The 25,187-nt window shown below is 45.5% G+C and overlaps 1 protein-coding gene across 5 annotated transcripts in view; it reads left to right on the top strand.

Moving 5' to 3' along the window:
* chb (chromosome bows) overlaps positions 1–25,187 on the top strand; it is a 217,347-nt gene that overhangs the window by 15,869 nt on the left and 176,291 nt on the right. For all 5 annotated transcript variants that reach the window (XR_011894844.1, XM_050179158.2, XM_050179159.2 and 2 more), the window contains exons 6-9: positions 2,040–2,131; positions 5,718–5,793; positions 7,752–7,852; positions 17,046–17,122. Coding sequence is in view for 4 of the 5 variants with exons in the window: in XM_050179158.2 (XP_050035115.1) it covers positions 2,040–2,131; positions 5,718–5,793; positions 7,752–7,852; positions 17,046–17,122 (346 nt within the window). In the remaining variant the exon portion in view is untranslated. The remainder of the gene's footprint in view (positions 1–2,039; positions 2,132–5,717; positions 5,794–7,751; positions 7,853–17,045; positions 17,123–25,187) is intronic.

Below are 25,187 nucleotides of genomic sequence, written 5' to 3'. Positions count from 1 at the left end.
AGCTGGTGCCATCAAGATCATTTTTCTTACCTTTCTTCTACATCTATTCTCAGCATTCAAGATCTGAGGCCCACGCCAACAAACATAAATCTTGAAGTATTTCGTTACCGTAAAAAAAAAGTAACTTTAAAATAATTTTGGTCTTCTTTTGCCATCTAGTGGCTGTTTCATAAGTAGGGGTACTTCTGTACTTTCCTTCTGTTCATGAAACTTTCCCGAAAGTTTCATATAAGGACAGAAAGTGGCACCAGAAGCACTGGCGCAAGAAGGGGATCAATCTGTCGCGCGAGATGCCATGGCTGCACGATCATGCAAATCTATTGTGAAGAAAGGCACCTATCCCACATTTATAGTCCTTAATCTAAAGATGCTATGAGAAATTTAGCTGAAATAATTTAATGTGCGATGCATTTCTGCTTAATTTATCCATGGCACCGTTGTGCCATGACATTGTGATTGACAATTTTCCCAAGTGTACCTTTTGCAGGTGAACCTGCATAGAAACAAGGGTTTGTAGTTGTTTTGAAATAGTTTGTGTTTAAATTTTTTAACACTGCACAGAAACAGGGCAGCAATGTGCATGTTCACATGCCGACAATGCCAGGCAACCCTTGCGCAAAAGTGGGTGTACGCACAGAACACCTGTGGTGTCTGTCAGGTGTCTGCTCTGATACCCTTCTAGTACTTGCACCAGTGCCGCAGTGTGTCCAATGGGGGCGCCATATGAGACACTCCCATAGCATTCCACGACAGTTTCGTGACCAGAAGAAAGGTATTCAAGGACCTTGGTACAGCCATGGCCTAGCTGCATAGTTTCATACAAAAGTTACTAGAGGGGACCCTGGCACTAGTGTCCATGTGGCGGTTCAGCCAGCATTGAATGATTCCTAGTACTTGGATTTGCCTAAGTTTCATCCTTTTGGCTTCAATTGGATTTGTGACTTTACATTTTCAATAAAATGTTTCATTATAATAAATGCAACAATTCACTGTATTGCCTTATACGTGTACAAAAGTAAAATTGCTTAAATGTTTAGGCAAATAGAGGAAGATAATGCATGGTAATTAAAGCCACAAGGATGTTTAAAGCCACAGGCATGAAGATTATTACTAGCCTTGTTCTCATGGTAGCCGAACAATCGCAGCGTCAATGTTTCCTCTAGTAATTTTACTAAGAAGCTCATAAGTACTAATATAATGAAAGTACCTTGACACACTGTAAAGCTTGTTCAAAGGACTCAACAAGGATTAATGAGGAAAAGTTATTGTAGAGGAATAGCTATATAAATTGACATTTCCTCCTAGAAGCGTACACTAACTCCGCAGAATCTTAATCAAATGGTTGGAAGGACATAACAGAATTTGCTCGGCTCGCTGAGGTTTGGGCATTATACTACCATCTTCTTGTTCTCATCTTGGTGTAGCTGTCACTTTTTGTGGTAAGAAATTCTGTGGATGTCATTTGCCAACTGTGTACAGTTGTCATTGCCTATTTTAATTCAGTGTCTTACATTGAGCTTTGCCCTTAGAGAAATGCCAAAGAAAAGAATAGTTTGAGCTGTATTAACAAATTGCTCTTCTACAGCACCAAAAAAGCTGATCTTACTGTGAAAAGAGGTCCAATAACCTAGAAAAGACATGAAAATGAAAGATGCGTGGTGATGCTGCCTTGTTCCCGTACTGTCTCACCGTGAACTCATGGATTTTGACAGTGCCTGCTTGGGCCTAGTTAATTTTTTACCCATAAAGATTGACTATATAGTGCTCTAAGAGAGCTGAAGGCTGAACTTAGCAAGCATTAAGAACCTTCACTGAGCCAAAACAGCCCAAATACTGGAGCTGGGAATTCAGTACAAAGTTCAATAAGATGCAGCATCGACCTTCATTTTCTCTTCTAAAATCAACCTATTACTGCAAAATTAATTAAATGGTTTTGAAAACACTAGAAGTCTAAACGGATGTAGTGTTTTTCAGTAGTGTTCCTTTAATTTTTTCACTATACTTGACGTTGAGTGATGAATTGTTTCTCTTTGTTGCAGTACATTCTTGAAAAGATGATGCCAGCATTCAGCCATAAAAATTTTCGAATACGAGAAGAAGTATTATTGTGCCTCCAGGATGCCCTCAATGCGTGAGTAGACTTTATATTAGTGAACTGTTTACCACAGGCAAGAGCCCCTTGGCATGTAATTATAAGCACAAAGTGCTTGTAATTTTATGACAGTAGGTATTTGGCAGGTCAGTAGACATGGAACTTGAAATCTGCAGAAGTTGTGCTGTGATAATCATCACAAGCAGTCGGGCAGCATTATTGTCACTCACGAGGCTTATGTCCTAGGGGAACCCTGTCATCTCCAACTGTACTAAGTATAAAGGCGAACTTGCTGTCATATTACAAGTGTGTGCAGCAACTTCAATGACGACATGCAGCTTAAAGCCCCAACCACACTAGAGGAAAAACGCACATGGTGCATCGCCGCCGTGGGTAAAATGCTGCTGCAGTAGTGCGGCCACGCTGACTGGTGGTGTGCCACTGTGGCCGTCACATTACAGCAAGAAAATCTGTTTTACTCTGCACGTAGGTACGAGATGTGCGTGTTTTCCTTTGTCCACTGACAGGTTGGTGCAGTGTTTAAGTTCTTTGGCTTTTGTTTTTAACGCACGTCATGCCATATGATGATGCTGTTGACACATTGATCATGATCATTTTGGTGTGCTTCCTTCTGTTGTGCCGTCGTCATGTCCAAGAGACAGAGAAGGAGGTACTGGGTGTCGCCTCCCCGTCCTTGTATTCAGGGTCCCTGTTGTACCGAATCGGATAGCGTGCATTGTCTCCAAAAAGTTTTCAATTAGGAAGTCTTCATTTAGGCTCATCATTTTAAAGACTATCGCACACCATGACAGAAAAAGTGGGTATGAGACCAACGCAAGCCAACCACAACAACCATGAATGAGAGCTGACGTGAGCAGATAGTGCGAAACGAGTCATCCGGCTGATACCAGACGCAAGTGAAAAATTTAGTGCTCAGGTGGGTCCGCATGGCACCAGTTTCCTACGTGAACGTCACTGAGGCAGCTGCTGTCATTGTTCTCCTCTGTTGACCGCACACGGCAAGCTACGGAAAATCAGATCCCTCCTGTCACGTGACAAGGCTGTTGCACTGCAGCTTTCGTGACGCACGTTTTCGCCCTAGTGTGGTTGGAATGTTGCTGGACCCTGTAGTTGCCCTGTGTCAGACACGATACTCCTCAGTGCTTTCTGCCCTTTTGTTGACAGCTAGGTTGGTCTTGTGTTAGTGGTTTATTACCCCTTTGCAGGAGTTCCAGTTCTCTTTTGACTGCCAACAAAGATGCCCAATGGTGGCATTATGCAACCATCATGTAGTCCATAGTCACCTGTTGTGCCTGTAAAGAAAGAATAATTCCATATTATTAACCACCATGGTGGCACGGTGGCAGTGACGTTATGCTGCTGGGTACAAAATCACGGGTTCGATTTCTGGTCGCAATAGCAGCATTTTGATGCAAAGATGCTCATGTACCGTGCTTTCGGTATGTGTTGAGGATCCCCGGGGATCAAAATTATTCTGGAACCCTCCTCCGTGAAATCCTTTATAAACTGACTGTGCAGTTTCAGGACATTAAACCCCAGTTTGATTCCCCATGATTATATTGGTTTGAATATTGCGAGTCCTTTTCATGTTAGGGTTAGGGGCCAGAATGTTCATTCTTTGCAGTGGTGCTGTGTGAACAGAAGACTTCCTTATTTTGTGCCCAGTTAAATGTGATCGTCTTTGATTGTCATTATAGCAACATTTGGTATGGGCAAATAAAATGAAAATTGACAGTAGACCATTTGAACGTTTCCTTTCCTCCAGTTTGAGCGTATGAATCTCCTTCTGCAGGTATCATTCTCCATTTGAGCCAAGCGTGTACTTTACACCTTGCATTTGCGGATGTAGTTTTTGTACCCAAAAGAAATGCTGATTAAAGTAGGTTGCACAGAAATACTGTACACCCTTTACTGTATGTTAGAACTTTGTACTCAATTGTTTGGATGTAGTGGGTTCTTTCTTCATTGGGCTTTTGGAGATACCGTCGAACCCAATTATAATGATACCGGTTTTAACAATATATCAGTTATAGTATTGAAAAGCTGATCGTCAACTTTTGTATGTTTTCTATGGGGAAATAACCCGCTTACTACAATGCCCCCGTGCCACATTATTGGTTATGATAATTACGTCTGGCTGCTGGGTGTCCATGCTGAAAGGTAATGGAATGCGAAATCCTCGAAAAGAAAAAAGAAAAAGTGAACTGTGAGCCGCTGCACGATCGCCCGCTATCCCAATTGCTGCCGCTTGCTTCTCTATGAGAGATGCACACCAGCCTCGTGTACATCTCTCTCGTCGCCCTTCCACCCCTTCGAACACGAATGGGCTGCACCCATAGCTCTGTACCGTGCCACCCTCCGAAACGTGAATGGATTGTGCCACTGCACTGACAATGCTGCCGGTGCTGCTCCCAGATTGCTCGTTCCAGATTCCTGGTCATGCGGTTTCTCAGCCTTGTTTGACTCGCCGCCGAAACGAAAGATGGCTGATCTGTCTGCTCATTATCGGCAATGCACGCCATTGCCAGTGAAAAGAAATCGCACAGCTATAGATTTGGAAATGGAGTGCTTAAACCGATGAGGCCATTGTCGCAAACATGCTTGCGTCGGATAGCAACAGTGACAGCCACGATGGCAGCGCTGACGTGGTAGGGCACGCTGCCTCAGCATTGTTCCCGTGGGAGGCCCTGTAGATGATACAGTCCCTCAGGGGCTTGTTTTCGTGAGGGACTTTCCGCTGGAAGCACGTGGCGAGATGCTTGTGGCGATCTCATCCCAGCCTTTGCTCTGGATTTCTCAAGCTGAGATGCTACCGCGGCAACATTCCCGCATTCTTTAAAAGGCGCCTTTTGGGGCCACCAAAGCGATGCCTTAGCGGAGCTTGTATGTCACTTGCTGCATCGGAATGGCAAGTTGAGCCAGTTGGTTGGGATTCATACTAAGGTTTGTTACTGCGCAACCTAAGACAAGGACAACAGAAGGTACAAAACGATGACACGGCACTGACTCTCTCAACTGCGTTACCTATGTCAATTTTGATTATGCGTCAGTTTGCCACAGTTGCCTCAACACATCTCCGTATCTTGTGCATGTCATGGTTATCAAATGGCACCTATATATACGTTAGACATATCTTCAATAAAATATCCGTTGAGAGTCAGCGCCGTGTCGTCGTTTTGTACCTTCTGTTGTCCTTGTCTTAGGTTACGCTCTAATAAACCTTAGTATGTATGTCACTTGCTGTCTGTGACCCCTCTTTGCATTTGTTATGGCAGTGCCATTCTTGAACACTGTCAGCCGTGGCTTGTTAACAACACACGATCGGAGCGCGCAGAAAGGAGAGTTAAGCAGTTAAACGAGTTCACACAATCATAAGCAGGATGGAGGGAGGTGGTGGGGAGAACTGGCCTCCCCGCTGTTATAGTTTTCTTGGAACAGCTATGCCATCACCCATTTTTTTTCATGCAACTCAATTATAAGAATGGAATTTTCGTGGCACTCGAATATTGTTATAAGTGGGTTCTACTGTATTAGTTTTGATGCGTGTTCTAGTTGTTACTTGTAAAGTATTGGTCATGTCTTTTTTTCCTCTGTTTTTATGTAGGTATGGCCCCCAGAACCTGTCTTTGATGAAGTTTATGCCGCTAATTGCTAAGCTGCTTGGAGACCCCAACTCACAGGTACATTATAAAGGATATTGTCTTTGCAACCACTACTGGAAACTACTATGTAAGCTAGGCTTACAGTACAGTGTTCAAAAGAAAGTGGTACACAGAATAAATAAAGGTGCAGATTATTTGATTGCACGTGTATGTTGGGAATAGCACGAAGCAGGCAATGAAAAGTGTACGGTACCAACCTCCTCAGTTGCTACTGGTGATGTCTTCCATTTTTATTCTGACATCAAGATCAAAGCACTTTGTTATTTGTCATAGAAAATCCCATGGGGGTTCACAGTGTTATTACAAACGGAACACGCTAGACCATGATGGTCAAATGTGGGCAGTAATAACACAGCCAAAAACAATAGTGCAGTGCCTTGCAATAGAAGTTCCCATCTCCTGAAACTCCTGTGAAGGGTACATAGAGGTTACGTAGAGGCAGTTAGGAATGCTATCTGAGCAGGAGAAAAACTACATCATAGAGAGATTTCTTTTCACATTTGCCCCTTGTGTGCGACATTGTATTGGTGTGATTTGTTCAAAGGCACTGAGTTTTAGGCCTGAAGCATATCTAGAGATTATGCCAAGATTCTGCATTGCACTTAGAAGTAGCAATTATGCACAAGGGGTGTTCGCCTTTGTTTCATGCTGTTTATTTTTAATTCTGGCCTTTCTGTATTGTCATTGCCGTAAGTTTGTGGGGCACGGGTCCCATGAGAAAGCTGTATTCTATACTGGCTATGGTGTTGTGCTGCTGAGCACGAGGTCATGGGTTTGATTCCCATCCGCGGTGGCTGCATTCCGATGGGGACAATATGCAAAACACTTGGGTACCATGATTTGGGTGCATGTTGACGAACTCATTGTGCAGCTTTGTAATGTTGAGCGTGACTATAAAATTTTTTTTCTCCAGGTGCTGCGCTTACATGTTTTTTTCGGTAGCCAAGACTAATGTTGGCTCCAAATCTGAATTTGGGGCTGCATGCCCAGGCTGCTTAAATATTCAGGATTGTTGTAGGTACTGCACCCTGTTGACATTTGATGCCAGTAGCACATACCAGTAAACGTAAACAATAATGGTACAGCAAGGGGAAGAGCCCAGACTAGAATTTTGAGATAATATTATTTGGACAGCGCTTTAGTGCAGCTATTGCGAATAGCCTGATTCACTTCCAGCTCAAGTTACTGACATTAAACGGTGCTCTTGCGCCGTGCACCTTTTGTTGCCTTTACTTATGCTGGCCAAGTTGTTGACAGTGTGTTGTCCTTTGTTGTGGTGACTGAATTAGGTGAACCAAATTGTGCATGAATGGAGGTTTTTAAACTACTATTGTTCAAGTGAGATTTGCAGAAATCTGAGTGGCATTAACAATTTTCAGAGGAGGAAAAAGAATGTTCACCTTACTGTAGCAAAACATACAAAGGGTCACATTTTGGTGTCCTCAAAGAAAAGTTTGTCTTTGTTTTGGAATAGAACCCATGTTTACTGATTTTCTCGTTAGCAGTAGCTCTAGCACCTTGCTTAACCAGGAGACTAGCATATGGCAGTATAGGGCCAATTTAATTTATAACTTGAAGCACCTGATGCTTGGAAAAAGGGAACTATGCAAATAGTTTCTGCAGGAATGCTTTCTCCCCTGTAGAAGGCAGGGCAGAGGAAGAGTTGGGACACCCAAGGAAGAACTGATAGAGCAGAATAATAGCAGAAAAGGCCACTTTCGAGCAGGCTGTTTTGGTAATGTTGCACCGATAAGGACAGCATTTCTAACAGAAAAAGTGTTATATTAATTAGAAAATCCTCACTGCAAACTGGTCCCATATTTTAATATAAGCTTGCTACAATTTTGGCGTTTCTGTGCTTTTGGCAAGAGTCCTCAGTGCTCAGTCTGTGCTGAAGAAAAAAATGTGTGCTTTTTTGTGATTTGTGATAGAGAAAAAACATTGGGCAAAATTTCTTTCTCACACTCTTGCTCCAGGTGCGCGATGCGGCGTTTCAAACGTTTGTAGTCATCTACACACACGTTGGCGAGAGGGTGCGGTTAGACCTGGGTAAGAAGTACGGCATTCCACCTGCCAAGTGAGTACCAGTCATCTTTACTACAGAAGGATCTTGAGCTGGGCGAGTTAAATATCTTCATGGTACTACAGTAAAACTTAAAGATAACAGAGTTGAAGGGGAGCCGCATTTACTTCACTATATCGCGTATCCACCCTCATGGTTGACATTTGCAGCCAGGAAAGGCAAAAGTGTGCTGTTGCAAATGCCCGTGGCACACCATCAAAGGGCCGCTAAAGGTTGTTTTCTGCTGAGTCTTTGTCAGCGAGTCTACTTTCTCTAATGCAGTTGTCAATGCTAATCAATCTAGGCAGTCGTGCACAATTGAGTTGTGCCATCAAAGGTCCTAGTGCTTCGTGAGTGTGACGAGGTGAGCTGCAAGCATGGTTTTGTGCAACGCTTGTCACCGTGCAACAAGAAAGGTTTCCTTTACATTGACGTGCAGTGGCAGGTGTTGCATTGAATCAGAGCCTAGTACTCTGTTGGCACATTCAAGAAATGCTGATAAGCCTAGTGACCACTGACAATGTGAGCAGTAGTTGTAATTTGTAACAATTAATTTCATTTTCTACTCTTATGGTCTTGCCTAGTGCCTGATCCCGCCAGTAATGGCAATGCGGCTTTGTCAGAGCCAGTGATGAAGGATGAAAGGAATCTAAAATAAATAGACTATTATAAACTATAGCACCCTGGCTGCACATGTGTAGCAGCTTATTGTGGCTGCAGTTAGCTGACATTGTGTATATTGCATGTTTCTTCATACAGCAAGCCTTGTGCTTCTTCAGTCAAGGTGCACTGTGCATCAGTGTGCAGGAGAGAGTGGGAGCTGGGGTTATTGGCTGAGCATGGTGCGATGCGGCAGCGATAGAGTGCGCATGTTACTGCCGACTCAGCAGGGCGGTGGCCTGCTTAGTGGATTGCTAGGTAGCGGGTAACTCATAAGAGTTTTGAACTGCCAATTCAGGTGATTACAAGAAGCGTCGCACACTGCCGTATTTCCAACTAATCAGCACAAGGTGATCAGGAAATCATTCTTGACTAAAAAAAGTTTTTTTTTATATCCATGTAAAGGTAACTTCTGCTTTGTTAAAACAGAACTTGAACTGTATGGATTCCTATGGGAACTTTAAGGAGAACTACAATTACTTCATTATATATTAGTCCTTTACTAAGTTTTTGTTATGAGGTTTAGCTGTACAGTGTGACAAGGCAAGAATGAGCTGGAAGGACAAGTGTGCTGTGTCATTATTTGTGTCATGTGTGTGATAGGGGTGTGGTACCATGCGATGTCAGATATCATACATAACAGGGCTTCAAGATGGCTGTTTAACTGCTTAAATCTTTGGGAACTTGATGGAACTTGTTGGATGCAGCTGTTGGTATGACAGGTCGTGTGACAGATCACACATGAAATTGTACCGCACATGTTCTGCTTGTGCCTTGTCTGTGTCCTTTTATTTGCCACCACCATGACCATGTTGACTAGCTTGGCCTTTTGTTTGACAATGTGGTTGTTGTAATAGAAGTGTGGCAGGAGTGTGGCGACTTTACTGTGGAAGTACATGACTTTCTTGTGGCCTGGTTTAAGTTGCAACTGCCAGTGTGCGTAAATGGTGAGCATGAATGATTAAATTCTTTAATTGAATTGAGCGTGAATATTTGAAAAAAGCTTTAGAGAATTGTTGGTCTGACTTGTCTATTGGGAAATGCAAGGATAAAATTATTTTATCATCACTCGCAAACACATTTTATTTCGTATCTTAGTACATGTGGTGGCAATCGTACCAATACACTGCAATCGGTTGGTGCACAATACTTTTTGGTGCGAAAACCATTGGCACTTCAGTTGTGTGCATTGTGCACACATGGTTTCAAAGTTTCAAAGTGTATTGCTTCAAAGTGGTTAAGTGTTTTGATAGATCTGAAATACAAAAAGAGGTTTCATAGTCAAAGACTCTACTGGGACCTGCGGTTATCATATATGTCAGGTTCAGCAACATTGCCAGACTTAATTTGTGCTTAGGCTGTTGTGATGTGTCAGAGGCATGAAATATATTGTCGGGCAACATTTTTCAGAGCTTACAACAATTGGCAGGAAACAGGGCACTGAAAAAAGAGCAAAACCAAGGTCTTTTGTGAAACTAAAACAGCTGTGAGAATAACATGGAGAGTACCATATTTGCTCGCATAATGAAGTCACCCGCATGACGAATGCAGCCCCCATTTTCCAATAAAGTACATTCTTCTTTCTTTTTCTCGCATAATTATCGCACCCTAAACTGGCTGCCATGAAGTAGGAGACACACGGTATGATTAGGCGTCTGATATGGTGTCCGGCGGGTACGATTTTGTCCTGCGCCATGTCGGATGCCAAATTGTATTGTGCCTCCTACTCTATTGCGATAGCAATTATATATAGATGCTCCAGCCGTATTTTTGCCATCGTCGTCGAAGTGAATGTTTGCAAGTTAATACAGTCAAAGAACTACTATCCTTACTTCGTGTAGCTATCTACACATTTGCTATCACAATCGATGGTTCGCATTTCAGGTGAAACCGACTTCTTTAAAAGTGGCCGCAAAAAAAAAAAAATGCTGAAAATTTAAAAAAAATGCTGAAAATTTTGTCTTGTATAATGAACGCACCTCCAACTTTACGCATATCTTTCAGGAAAAAAAAGTCCATTCAATATGCAAGTAACTACGGTATTTAAACACTAAAAAGGAAAATAAATAGCAAAAGTTGTTTTTAAAACAGAAGCACACTACCATAGACATAAATAAGATTTGTTGTCTTAAGAAACAGATATCTGATGTTGTGATTGACAGTTATGTCTAATGGTCTTAAAGGGCCGTGAAACACTTTTTGAGCATGGTAAGAAAAAGTTGCCGATCTGTGCAGTAGCCTCCTGTGGACATGTGAGCCAAATATTACTGCACCGCATGTAGCATGGGATTTAGTCTCCTGTCAAGCACAGCAAGAAAATCGCTTGCTCTCGCTTCCTCAATGCTGTCATGCAGCATCATTGAAAGCAGCTTGACCCATCAATACTATTGGCTGTTCTTATGAAAAGGCCCCATTAAGAGAAAGCTTTAGATCACCCATTGTTTGCGGTGTAACTCGGCAGGCCCGCACCTTCTGTGTTTTCGTGAGGTGGCTGTGCTAGAACATTATGAGCTGGGCTTGATACCTGCTTTATGCTTGTATTTTTGCTTGTTACTTATGACAGCTGCATTACTTCTATCTGATTCTGATTGACTTGTTACTGGATTCTATTTATTTCTGCTGATTTGCAGATTCTCACTTTGACTGCCCATGTCTGAAAAATCATTTGATGTTTATTATCCAATTGATCAAGAAAATAGATATTATCCAATCAAGAAAAAGAAATGGGCATGGGCCAGACATGTAATGAGGAGGGAAGATAACCGATGGTCATTAAGGGTTACGGACTGGATTCCAATGGAAGGGAAGCGTAGCAGGGGGCGGCAGAAAGTTAGGTGGGCGGATGACATTAAGACGTTTGCAGGGACAACATGGCCACAATTAGTACATGACCGAGGTAGTTGGAGAAGTATGGGAGAGGCCTTTGCCCTGCAGTGGGCGTAACTAGGCTGATGATGATGATGATGACGATGACGATGACGATGATGATGATGATCCAATTGAACACCAAATGTCTTTATTTCTTACAAGCAAAAAAATAAGAATCGAAGGGGAAGAAGGTTGAACAAAACTGATTTGTATTCTCCAGTATACGCAATGCCATTCACAAGTGAAAATAAATGCCAATGCACTCGGCTCTGTAGCATTGGTTGGCTCCTCTAATGAAGGATTTAACCCGTTAATGTATTTGAGAGAGGAACTTAACATGAATTAGTGACATCAAGCTTCACATTAGTAGGGCTAACATGGTGAGCTCCATGAAAGGAATAAGAAATACCAACAATTTACACACACAGGCCACTCCTACTTGGAAATAGTAGTACAATAGTAAAAGTGGAAATAGATCCAAGCATTTGTCAACAGAATGCCTGTTGTGAACAGGCAAGACGAGACAGTACAAGGTTAAAAGGGACACAGTGGTGTGCTTCCTCACATCTCGCATGAAACACCTGGGCAACAAATGCATGCTCAGACCATCCTTGGCCATATTGGTGTGAATGCTTGTAGAGAAACATATTATGGCACACTTGTTTAACTAATTACACCATCTTGAAGCTGGCACATGGAACAGTCCCTCTATCCGCCTTTTCCATGGCGCAACAGCGCATGCGCCCTGCCCTAGTGTACTAGTTGCAAAATGTTTAGGAAGGGTTGCGTGCGTCGCAGTGCGCCGGAAAGTCCCCCGAAAAAGAAAAAGAAAGCGCTCGGACGCACGTTGCTGCAAACACTCGTGCCATGTACCGCATTGAAACTCCACTGGTAGCTCGATGTCGTTGCCGTGCTGAAAACGTGCCTAGCGTAAGACCGCAACTCCACTTTTACACAGACAGTGGCCAGGTCCGAGTGGTTCGAACTGCACCGTGAACCATATAGTTGCCGCCTTTCATTGATGGCTAGCAAATTTAACGAAAAACTCATGCGTTACACTTTGGCGACACTTAAAAACATCACGTTGCTGATGAAGTCTTCTTGCAGCGTCTGTCCTCACTTGCTGGTGGTGGTAACGCGTGCCTGACTTCACATACTCGCTTAAGGCGCCACGACACCGACAAAATCAGTGTGCCGACCATCGTTCGACCGAACCCTGCGCAATCGGCCATTGAACTGACATCGCAATAGCGGCAGCGCCTTCGCTTGTATATATAATTAATCGTGCTAACAGTGTGTCAAAAGAAGCTGAAATGCACAAGCCGTGCACATGAAGTTTGATGTTGATCCTGTTCAGTGAAGATCAAGCCTGAGTCGTCGAGTTCGTGCGCCCGCTACCGGTGGACCTGAACTCAAATGTAAGCAATTAGGAAAAAGGAAACTGATTTCATAGTTCAGTTCTGTCCTTAGCGATTAGAAATCAACTGCAATTCACTTCAAACGACGCGTACACAATAAGCGGCAAGCGGCGACGCAGCACTGTGCCAACATCTGTATGTCACCATGCCTGGCTGCCGGTCGCATTTGCTACGCAGATCGGTGGGTCTGTACGTGTTGTTATGCTGACACATTTCTCAATTCAGAGATGTACTATTTAGCTCTGCGTCAAACAGGAAACAAGAGATGGTACATTCAGTATACAGCAGTCTAAACAACCGTTTTGCTCAGTTATACCAACTGTGTCCATGATGGTATCCGCTTTTTCGCGAAAGAACAAAATGGCCTAAAAATGAGCACTTCATTTATGCGAGCACAGTTTTCTCTAATAATGTTTTATAGCACGTGCAAACTGTAAGTGTGACGGAGTTAAAGAAAGCGAGAATCCAAAATAAATAAACAAGCCCGTAATATGTCATATGAATCACAGTTACTGTTGTTTAAGCTGTTTGGCCGCTCATCTTGACTCGTCTCAGGGTGGAACAACGTGGCACATATGCGCATATATGTATGTTTTCCTACGTTTTGACATTATTTCATATCAGCGATGCACCTTTTCCACAATACTTGATGCTAACGACGATCTGTGTCTGTAGATGTCGATGTAAACAAGCACACCGCTTTGATAAATTCGGTGCGGAAGGCTGCACTCGAACACTTCTTAAAAATGCGAAATGTCTGAATAATGTTTAGAAAGAATACAAAAAGCGAGCTCGAATGTGCAGAAATCGGCGATAACAAACTCCAAGGCATCCATGTCGGCAAAGGGAACTCAGCGTGCCTTTATAGGCCGCACTGTTTGCATGACAGTGCAATCAGGCCTGCTCACGCAGTAGTCATAGAGTGCTTCATGGCTTCCAGGAATGACATTCTGTCCCGGAGAAGCCATTAATAATGACTCACGATCCACGAAACGCAAAACTGGCACGCACTCAACATAAGTGCAGGTACACTAATCAATTGTCGAAAGCCCTGGCACCCTTCCAAAACGTTTCCAGCGGCGTGTGGCAGAGGGCAGCACAGGAAAATGAAAAGGGTGGATTGTCACGAGCTTCAGTGTGGGTGGTGACACGCGTGCATGCACATGATTTGGATCCACTAAGGTGGCATGGTGGCCTGGCTGTGTTACATGTTACACTTGCTGACCCATATCTCAGCTCATTAGGTGCTGCTGTTGCAGCAAAAGTTAGCCAGTTGGCTTTCCTACTATGGCAAAAGGTGCAGAGGAAAAAAGAAAGTTTCTTGCTTGGCGAGCATCCTTGGCCATAGCATAGTTCTGAGGGGTGTATGCAATACTTTATTGGTTGTTCGGATGCTTGTTTTGAGCTTGTTCTTTATTGAAACGTATGCTGTTCTGTGTGTTGTATGAGTGATTTCAATGAATATGTGCACTGTTTGCTTCAATTTACTGAGCGCTTGTAGCCTCCGCCTTAAAAGGGGTATGAGCTATTGCATCTTTGCTTGCTTATGGGAGTGTGAGCCATTGCTGAGGCACAGAAATCAAGCCAATGCAGCAGATCCGGATACTATGCCTGCTGTTGCACAGCGACGGCATGGTGCACGCAGCCGTCAACAAAATCAAGACCACATCAGAGCAGGTCCTCAGCATGATCCGGAGAGTCACCAACCGGAACAGAGGGATCAAAGAATAATACGCACTGCACCTGGTGCAGGCATTCGTCGTGTCACGCGTAACGTACTCCGCCCCGTACCTCCAGCTTACGAAGGTGAACCGCGAGATGCTGAATACGACGATAAGGAAAGCAGTCAAGCTCGCCATGAGCATCCCAGTCTACTCGCCAATGCAGAAGCTGCTGGGCATGGGTGCCCACAACACGGTGGAAGAGCTGGTGGAAGCACACCTATCCCACCAGAGTCAGGCTGAGCCGGACAGAGCACGGCCGGGCCGTCCCATGCAAGATAGGATGGCAAATTGAACAGCAACCGACAAAGGAGCCGCTCCCCGCAACGTGGAGTGACATTATTAAGACCAAGCCCATCCCCCGGAACATGTAGCTGGGGAGGAATGACTAGAGACGCTCTGCGTGGGCCAGCGCACTGGCTCGACAGCTGGGAGAGGACCCCGAGGTTCTGTACGCAGACGCCTCGCTTCAAAAGCACGGCATCAGAGCAATGGCGGTCGTTACCACCATCGATAAACTGGTCACAGGTGCGTTGATACGGACGACGAATACAGCCGAAGCAGAAGAAGTGGCCGTGGCCCTTGCACAACCGGGAGTGAGGACCGTGGCCACAGACTCCAAGACCGCCTACGCAAGCTACCGCAAGGGGAACATCTCTCCCGCGGCACTAGCGATCCTCACCAAACGCAAATCACCGGGACGGGTCGTTGAGCTCGTGTGGGTCCCAGCTCACTCGCAAGTGGAAGGCAACGCACTCGCCGACCACTATGCCTGAGAACTGTCAATCCGGGTCGAGGACGAGCCAGGGCTACTGCACCCCGTGATAAATTACAAAGACATCACCCAAATGTACAGAAGTGGCAGAGGTAGGCTTTCCCATCCGCATCCGCAACTCAGCCGAAGGCAGCAAACGATCGTGCGACGCACGCAAGCGATGTCGCTAGTGCATCCCGTGCTCTTGCACAAGATGTTCCCAACAGAGCATGACACTTCATGCCCGTTTTGCAGACGATCAGAAGGCACTCTGGCACACATTCTTGCTGAGTGCACTAAGCTCAAGAACCCCCCACCATCCCTACCCCCCACCCTCCCCAGCCCCAACCCCCCCGAGTGATGGCAGACCTTGTTGTCCAGCCCCGACTTACCGACCCAGCTCGCGCTGGCAGCTAGGGGCCAGGAACTGCTGGACGCATATGGGACCTGAGAAGAAGGTTCCACCCCGTCAGCACGCACCAACCTTTACTAAGGGCTCAATAAAAGTTGATTCTCTCTCTATCTGAGGGTGATATTTTGGTACCTCCCAACTAGAGAATGCATTTTTTAGGTGTGAGCCATTACAACGAGCCACTGGGGAGTGGCAAGAGTGTCAGAATAACGGTGCACAGAAGAGAACAGGAAAAACGGTGCTGAAATAGGGACGGGAACAGTGAAGAAAAGGGCAGTGTTTGTCGGTTTCTCTTTCTTCACTGTGTCCATGTTCATTTTCGTGATGTTTTTTTGTGATTGAATGGCAGCGTGCCTAATGAGGCATAGACAAACATTAAAACACAGACACACAGGTGCTGAACTACAACTTGTAGTTCAGTGCCTGTGTATCTGTGTTTTAATGTATGTGTATGTCTCATTAAGTATGCTGCTGTTCATTCAAGAACATCCAACCAACTAGCTTGCAGATTCCTCTCAAGAAAGTTTATTTGTGACCCTGCAGCTCTACCAGCCTGGCCAACTTGCCATATTGGAGAGCTTTAGGTTAGGGGATGCAAGCTGCTTGAGTACACAAGTACTAGGGTCGACGGTAGTGCGCTTGCGCTGTATCGTCGCCCCTAGTTCTTGTGTACGCAAGCCGCTTGTGTCCCCTAACTTAAAACTCTCTATTTATCAGAAGACTGTACAGAGTACTTTTGTCTTTAGGTGGCCATTCAAGTTTGTTTACTTCAGGCTTGCATATCCATTTGTGGCCTGAAGTCTACTTTATGGGGTTGCTCAGAAGATAATTCAGAGGTAGTTGAAGAAAGACTCACTTGAGGCACTTTCTATGAAGCATGAGCTTAGAAAAAAAATACTTTTGAACTGATGGGGTGTGCTGATTGACTTCTGAAACGCGCATCTTTTGTTCTCGCCAAGTTAGCTTGTTGGCGCAAACATCTCTATGTCATTGGGAATGAATTTCAAAATATTCACTAATCCATTAGCACGTCGCAACAGTGCCTAGCATGTTGTTTTATTACTACCACTTTGTCTTATTTACATGGTTACTGAAACAGTAACAGCTGTTAAGTGTTAAAAATGATGGGGACAGAAAGGAAGTACACATACCATCAAGGCTGATCATCGAATTTTGTCAGATACTACAATAGTGACTTGTTTCCTTTATGTTTTGTATGCATTCAACACTTCCTGGCAGCCCACGTAAGCTGCCTAGCCATTGTTGTTTGTTGCTTGCTCTGTGTCTGCATGCCATAGCAGAGTCACTTTGTGCATGGTGGCAATCATCATGAAGTGGTGCTTCTTCCCTATTTCTCTTTTTCCTTATGTACCAGGCTGCAAGCATTGTTCAACAAATTCGACGAAGTGAAGAGCTCTGGACAGCTTTTACCAACTGCAACACTTGACCTTGGTAAGTGGGGAAAATTCTAATTTTATTGGTGTTCTGTGTGGACTGTGGACCTCCTTTGATGTATAGGCCACATTTGCCGAAGCCTGCATTTTAGGTGGCTGATCCTATGGCGATGACTAACATTCAACTTGGCTCACCTAGCACACAGCAAGATGGTGACGAATTCCTCACTGTTTGATTTTCCCTAGTACTTGGTTCCTGCCAGCTTTTATCACATTGGCATTCCCTGGCTTGCAAATCATCGGGGTCTACCACAATCGCTTCATGACCTACATTTGTTGCTCCTGTTGGGAAGGACTATGCTGTGTGCGCAACTGTCATCCCATGCAGCGGTGGATGACGGGATGTTCTGTTTCTTCTCATCCTTCACTGCAGATTCTATGAATGCTGGAAAACGTCAGCTCCACAGCTCCTCAGCAACTTGTTTAAACAAGCAGTTCTAGCTGTGACGGTCAATTAGCAGACTCTTTCCTCACATATGTTCCATATTTTTGCTAGGTTCATTTTTTTTAGATATTTAGTACACGCTGTAATTATCTATTGGTGAATGAAAACTACACTAAACCGCGGTTAACTGGAAGTTATAAAAACCGGAAATAATTTTGAGATAAGCGGAATTTTTAGATAAGCAATGTCACGAAAATAAAAGCCCACTGGCTGCGCATAGACCGCATAGAGCCTTTGCAAAATACCGCTATTAATATTTTTGGTCACTTTCGCCTGCATCGGCAGCAGAGGCCGGCGTCTACAGGCAGTGACATTACTGGCACTGTGCCAAGACAGCATGCTTGCCACAGAGTCAGGACTATTGATCCTAATGCAATTTTGAAGTCAGTCATCCCCGCATAACCATTTTCAGACACCCGAAAAGCTGCCGCTGCTATTCTCTGCATCATAACGAATTCCGTGCAATTCAACTTTGAATCCTGAAAGTACGTAAGAGCGTAATTGTCATGCCTTTAGCAGAAGCCCACGAGTGACGCGGCGTTTACGCCTCACTGTTGCGCTTGCATGAGGCGTCCTTATCAGGCCGGGATCTCGCTTAAACACTGTGAGCTCGCATGCTGATATTCGGGCAGAGAGCGTGGGCTGATAGCACCTGCTCAAAAGTGCCGATCATCTTGGCCAAGGTCCCGATTAATACGCTGTGACCACATCAATGCGTCACTGACAGCATCCTAAATGAGAGGGGACAAACAAACAAAACAAAAAATTAAAGACGCCCAGCTTGCTGCTGCCATTGGCAGAGGCCACTGCGTGGGCTCGGGTGATCAGCCAGCTTTGGTCTTTCAAGGTACCGCCAGTCAGCCGCACCTCCTAGAACACTCTGTTATCGTTGGGAATGTGTGTGATGCCTGGTGGTTGTGGGCATTCCCATAGTCGGCAGTGGAGGGTTGGGGTAGCACCACCATATGGGCAAGTACTGGGGTGGGGGAAGAAAATGTGTGCAGTGTGTAGGTTAGGGTAGGAGCATGCTTGAAGTTGCCAGATAGAACGTGAAAGTGGGGAGCGTGGCCCGGCACGGTGTCTGACTTGGCTAGCAAGCTGCCACCGGGCAAAAAGTGAGTGCAAGCAACGCTGCCGACGCTGCCTTGTTACCTTCTATTGCAATATCAGTTACATTGGCACTCGAAGTGAATTTCCACCCTCGGTGTTGCCGTGATGTTCCATATAAAGTCCAAGTGCAATAACATCGCGGCCGCGTGCTGTATACTGCAGGTGCAAGCGAAAGCTTGTGACTGTGAGCCGAGATGGGTAGTGGCTTCATGCGCCGGTGTCTTCTCGCGCGTGCAAGGGAGAATGGTGGGAATGGTGCACGCCTTTTTGTGCGCGCAATGGGGAGAGGGGGAGTTGTGCGTGTGCTAGGAGTGCAAGGAGGGCGTGATGGTACAGGTTAGTGCGTATCTATTCTACTCCAGCTGCGGCTTTAACCACGGCCGCGCATGTCTCAGAGGCAATCTGCACTGGGTTCGAAGGCTAGCTGACCGGAGATAGCTGATGGCATCGTACGGGCTGTGTTCTCGCGTGCCTGGTTCACGTTGAAGCGAGGGGAATTCGCTCGTCGCTGCTGCCACTCTTCGCGCCAGCGCTCTCACAGCGAGTGTCCATAGTCACCGAGTGAGATGTATTCGTGTTTGCCTGTGCACACGTGATGGGCTTGTTAATTTAGTTAATAAGCAAATGTTTACACCAATTTATGCAGCTGATAAACAACTAAGTGTACTTTGTATATCTGTCTAATTATTTGCTATCGTAATCAATGCTTCGCCTGTCGGGCGAAACTGTAACTCTTTTTTTCTGGTATTTACGAAGTCGACATCATTTTGAGATGTCTGGAGTGCAGCACCAAGGCTTTTTGAGGTAAGAGGTGAGAAACACATGGCTCGGAACCACAGCCTGAATATGTATATGTAAGTATAAGAAGAAAGGGGGTTAACTGAGGGGCCCAATTTTAATTAATGATATCATGAGAAGCTAACAAACAAAAACACCAAGAAAAACATAGGCGAAATTACTTGTACTTAGTAATTGAATTAAACAAATGATAAATTAATGGCAGTGAAAGTGGATTAAAAAACAACTTGCTACAGGTGGGGAACGATCCCACGTTTTCGCATTACGCATGCGATGCTCTAACCAATTCAGCTACTGAGGCACTGTTTCCCCATCCACTTTCTTGGGTATTTATGTGTTACTACTAGAACTAACCTTGGGAGTGTTAGCCAGCGCCGCCACTCACAAACCTTGGCGGCAGATGTGGAACATCCTTTTTGCTGCAAGTGTCACAAAGTGGATGGGGAAACTGCGCTGTGGTAGTTAATTGGCTAGAGCTCTGCACGCGTAATGCGAAGACGTGGGATCGTTCCCCACCTGTGGCAGTTTGTTTCTTCACCCACTTTCATTGCCATTAATTCATCATTTATTTAATTCAATTGGCAAGTACAAGTAATTTCCCCTGTGTTTTCCTTGATGTCTTTTTTGGCTTCTCTTGACATGATTATATATTCAACTTAACTGATGTGTCGAGATACCAGAGTTCGAGTTAACAACTGTTTTCTGTATTTGTTTTTGGGCAGTGGTGTAGCCAGACACTTTTTCTGGAAGGGCGAGGGGAGAGGGATGGGCATGCCGCATACTAGAACATAAATTTGGGGGGAGGGGGAGGCAGAGAGGGCACACGCCCATTGTGCCACCCCTTGTTGGGCCACTGTCTTTAGGGCCAGGTTTTAGAAAGAATGCTGGTTTTGGAGCTTTGGCTAGTCACGACGTAATTGCTGCATTGATTGTTGTACGAATACTAGTCTTTGAGACCGAATTCAAATATGATTTGAATAGTGCTACAAGCGAATTGAATCAAACGTTCACCATTTTTCGAATAGTTTACGAATAATGCACAGCCATTACACAATTACTATCAAATAATTTTCGTACCCTGGTATTCACATCATTAGTCATTACACTTCACATTATAAAGCGTGTTTTAAAGCATTATCAAGCTCAAAGCAAGCATTAGGAACAACCAAGCAGTTTGTTCACGGACTGTTCGGAGCACATGCAATCAGTTAGGAAGGCAGCGTTCCAGGTCAATTGACACCTGTGTATACCTTTGCAACTGAACTAGAAATGTGTTGTGTTATGGCAATAGCAAAGGAAAGAAGAAAGAAAAACGAAACATTTTCTCTAGTTTGAATAGTCATGGCAGATGGTGCCACTATTGTGTCAATGACACATATTCAAATTTAATCCGATGAGAGATTACGGGTGCTGCATGCATAGACAGTACGTCCGCTGTTGAATGTCACGTCTAAACGAAATTTTATTACGCGTGATCATTGTTTAGCTGGAAAAGTCTCGCTTCCCGAGCAATGCTGCGTGCTCTATTAGGTTATGTTCATTGTGGATGGGATGAAAGTTATCGCATTTCTTGCCTCACTTTCATGTTTGATGCCGCACAGTGGGACGATGTGAAGCATCAGAAAATTATTAGAAATAATTGTAGAATATTCGCACACGCCTAGCTGATGCCTACATAGAGGTACTTGTTCTTGCGCGATGGACGGTCACCTGATACGCACCGAAAAAAAGATAAAATAAAAGTAACGACACTGCTGATCTTCTGTGGCAGAAGCCCCGTCATCGGAACATGTGCTGAAAAAGGCACAGTGTGTACGAGTTCATATCGCTCGCGATTCTGCATATCGCAAGTGACTGTATTTGCTCCTGAATTCGTTGTACAAGGAATTTTGTGCCAACGGGCACTGATCATCTTTATTTCCGTCACCGCCCGTGTGTGGAACCTGTGGGCATAAAAATGTCGACATGAAAATAGGTCGCCTCAATCTCGTGGCGTCTTCCGCTGGCATCAGTCTATGTAACCACTGGTGGCTATACGAAATGGCTTATTCTGGGCACTGGCCCCACACCGCGCGCTCGAAGCCCCCGCGGTGCAGCGTTGACACAAGTCGAACACGTTGCATCTTTCCGTCGCGTGCCGCGCGCTCGTTATTTCAGACCGTCGCCAGTTGTAGACGGCCTTGCACAGCGTGTGTACTTGTAGGAACGAACGACCCTCTGCGGGAACGCACCGGTGTGCATGCAGCATACTGGCGTCGTGCCCGCTTTTGTCTGCCTTTCTTTTGGTAACGCTTACCTGCGGCGATGATTCGCGAACGGGCTTCGTCCTTAGTTCCTTCTTCTTCTCTTTTCTGCCGTCCCCTGTCACTACTTTCCTCTGGAAGTGGTCGCCGGGGGATAAGCTGGCGCGGAAGGCGCATTAGTGAATAGCCGTTTTGTGCGCCAGACACGCTCTGGGGACACACTCGCTTGCTTGCACGTCGACGTCGCCAACATTTCCAGGAGCCCGCCCGTCGGAGGCGCCAGGCGCTCTTCCGATTTGCAGGTTCAGCCAGCTGAAGCTTCCATACGGCTGCTTAAGAGGAAGCTTTAGCTCGAGCCCAACTCCGACGCGGCCTATTCAAATGCATGTAAAACGCAAAAAACGCTTTTCTGAGATAACCCCTGGACCAATTTTGATGAAATTTGTTGTATTTGAAAGAGAAAGTTGAATTCTAGTGACTCTTGGAAGCGGAGTTTCGGTGGTTTAGGGCCTGAATTTTGTTGAAAAGATTTTCAAAAATCCGAAAGCTTGAAAAGATAGAAGCACGAAGTTTACAATAGCTCTGCATCAAAAACAGGTATTGCGGTTCTGTAAACGGCATCCGTTAGATCATTGAAAGCGGACAAATTCGACATGTCAACTTACATCTTACGGGAATTCGTTACGTTGTATACAAGGGTTCTGCAAAAGCTGTGTTTCCATATAATTAAATTTCTTGAGATTCATTTGTGACAACCCAATTTTGTCCGCTTTAGATGTACTATTAGATGCAATTCACAGAATTGTTATAATTTTTAATTGCTGAATGACAGAGTTGCAAACTTGATAGTTTCGTTCTTTTGAAAATTTGCGATTTTCGCCACTTTTTAGTAACAGATTGAGGGTCTAAACCAAAAATTCGAAACGAACAGTCACTAGATTTTAAGTTTTTCTTTTAAATGCAATAAATCTTGTTAAATTCGGTGCAGTGGTTGCCCTGAAAAACGAATTCTCCTTTTACATCTATTTAGATAGGAGCACCCGAGCTAAAGAGGAGGAGGAGGAGTCTTGGTCGGCCAGAAATCGCGCACGAGCGAAAGGCGGACGGCGATGCCACCTTTCAGGTTCCCCGCTCGCGGTGACGTTGCGGATGTTCCGCTTGAGGCGCGTGCACAGACGCCCGTGCACTGTGGCTGTGCTCGGTTGCGCACCGAACACGACAGTCCTGCACAGTATAGCATTCTCCATAAATGAATGATAGGATATATGTTGGAGGAAACATAGATAGGCGCACTTGCTTGCCCGTTTTCATGTGAGGGTTGGGGGAAGAACGGTATACTACACACACACACGCACACACACTTAACGTTGCTATGTGCCTCTGGCTGCGCATGCTGGCTATCGCGCCGCGTGTGCGTAGGACGACTTGCGAGCCGATACAGGGCGCGGCAATTTGCTTTCGCTTTCGTTGCAGCCCGACTTCATTAACGGGCCAAGAAACGCGCTCATTAGCTGCCGCCTCGCTGAACGCGGACGTCGCTATATATATTCGCCTCCGCTTTCCGATTTGTCATCTATTATCCTCCTCGCACAACCCCCCCCCCCCCCTTCCTCGGAGCTACGTGTTCAGTGTAACGCAGGCGGTGCATGCGAGCGTTGTGTATCTCCGGGTGCGTACACGATAATTAGTGACTGCCGGTCGTCGTGGTGGTGGAGGCCCTAATCGCTCGCTTTGCTTCTCTCGATTAACGCCGCCGCCGCCCCCTTTCCAGGCGTTGCAGGTTTCACTTCCTCGTGCTCGTGCGTCGCCTCTAGCGGCGCTCGATGCGTGGCTGTCAGCTGGCCGTATACGTGCTTGGCCAGTCCCGGTTCGTGAACAGCCCTATCCGTGCTATGGTTTAGGAGTGTCTGGGCCCGTCGCGGCTTTATAGCTGCCGTTATCGTCGGGCCGCGGAGGGAACCAAAAACGGGTCGTGCAGGCACTATAGCGGGGTATCCCATTACGACTTCGGCAGCTTGTAGTGCTTGGTCTATCGGCGTCGTAAAAGGGACTTCATACGTAGGTGCATCGGGCATGTAGGCGAGCATCACAAGTTCAGCAAGAAAGGAAAAGTAGAAGGGCACCGAGCGAGAACCGACTGCTTTGTCCCAGTGGCTCGCCCATTGTGAGCCACTAATCCATCGTGCACGGGAGGGTTATATCAGCGGTCAGTGGAAGAGCCCTTCTGGTTATCACTCCTAACTGAGTGACGTGACTGTTAATTTTCGCCCCGCGGAGCTGCACGATGATATGAAGGGGAATAATAACTCAAGTGCGGACTTGTCAAGCTGTTACTCTCTAATGATGCGCCGTGGCATCGCGTCGAGCGTGTATGAAAATCCCGTCTTATTTCATACGGCGTGGCTAACGGCGGTAGCGTGTTGTGTCAGCATTTCCATACACGCGTATTCCATTCGCGTCTGCTGCTCGGTCGATGCACGTATAGAATGCATATACCGGGGCGTCGTCGCGTCGGTGAGCTTGCGTGCTCAGCGTGCGGTGAACGCGGGAAAAAACCCCTTGCGCGCTTTTTACTCGAGGCACTGCCGAGGGCAGTACACCTACCGGCGTTGTATTCTAGGAGAAAACACCGCATACACGGCTTTCTGCTAAGAGCTGGTTCCATTTGACTGCTGCGCAAACATATTTTTCACGTGAAGTTCGAGGAATTGCCGAAGTGTATAGTCTGCGGATTCATTTTCTTCTTTTTTTTCTTCGTGTGCCCTGTTGTATCAGGTTCAAGTTGTGATTTTTCACATTATACATATGGGCATCGAGGCGCTTCTTATTATACAGTGCTATTCTATTTCTGTACACATGGTTGCAATTCGAACATACAAGGCCATATTTTGTAAATCCTGCAGCTTAACGATATAACCGCTATATTCGCTCTAGTGTGTAGCATCGTCTTTTTAAGGTGTCGATCTTGTCTTTTTCACCTTGACTGCACTCTTTTCTTGCCCGTGCGTCACGAACGTTCCCGCGGTCTTTCGCCGAGTAGCAGGAAGTTTTTTTTTTTTTTTTTCGTTCCCACCGTGCTCTGTCGTGCTACAATTGTACGGAACTATTTGAAAAACAGTGCTAATACACGCATTCCTAAAACCACCACTTTATTACGCAGCCGTTGCTGGATATTGAGTTAAGTTGACGTCACCTTCAGGAGTTACCCAACTGGTACCCCTCCTTCCGGACTGCGTCGGCGCTTCGCGTACGAGAGAAGAAGAAGAAAAAAAGAAACAGCCAGAATTTCATTCTTAGAGTGCGTAAGAAGTAAAGCGGATTCGTGCCTTCAGTTGTGGCTTCTTTCTCCAGGAATAGCGCGTTTCCGCGGAGCTCCCCGGTTGTCGGTGGAGAGGCTATATAGCGCGAACGTGCCTTCAAGGTGTTTGTCGAGGCGGTCGGTGCCAAGAGTTGTTTGACGCCAGCGA

Source organism: Dermacentor andersoni, chromosome 5, assembly GCF_023375885.2.
Source record: "Dermacentor andersoni chromosome 5, qqDerAnde1_hic_scaffold, whole genome shotgun sequence".
Taxonomy (NCBI): Eukaryota; Metazoa; Arthropoda; class Arachnida; order Ixodida; family Ixodidae; genus Dermacentor; species Dermacentor andersoni.
The sequence above is the reverse complement of the archived record's forward strand: the minus strand, read 5'-3'. Positions and strand labels throughout refer to the sequence as shown.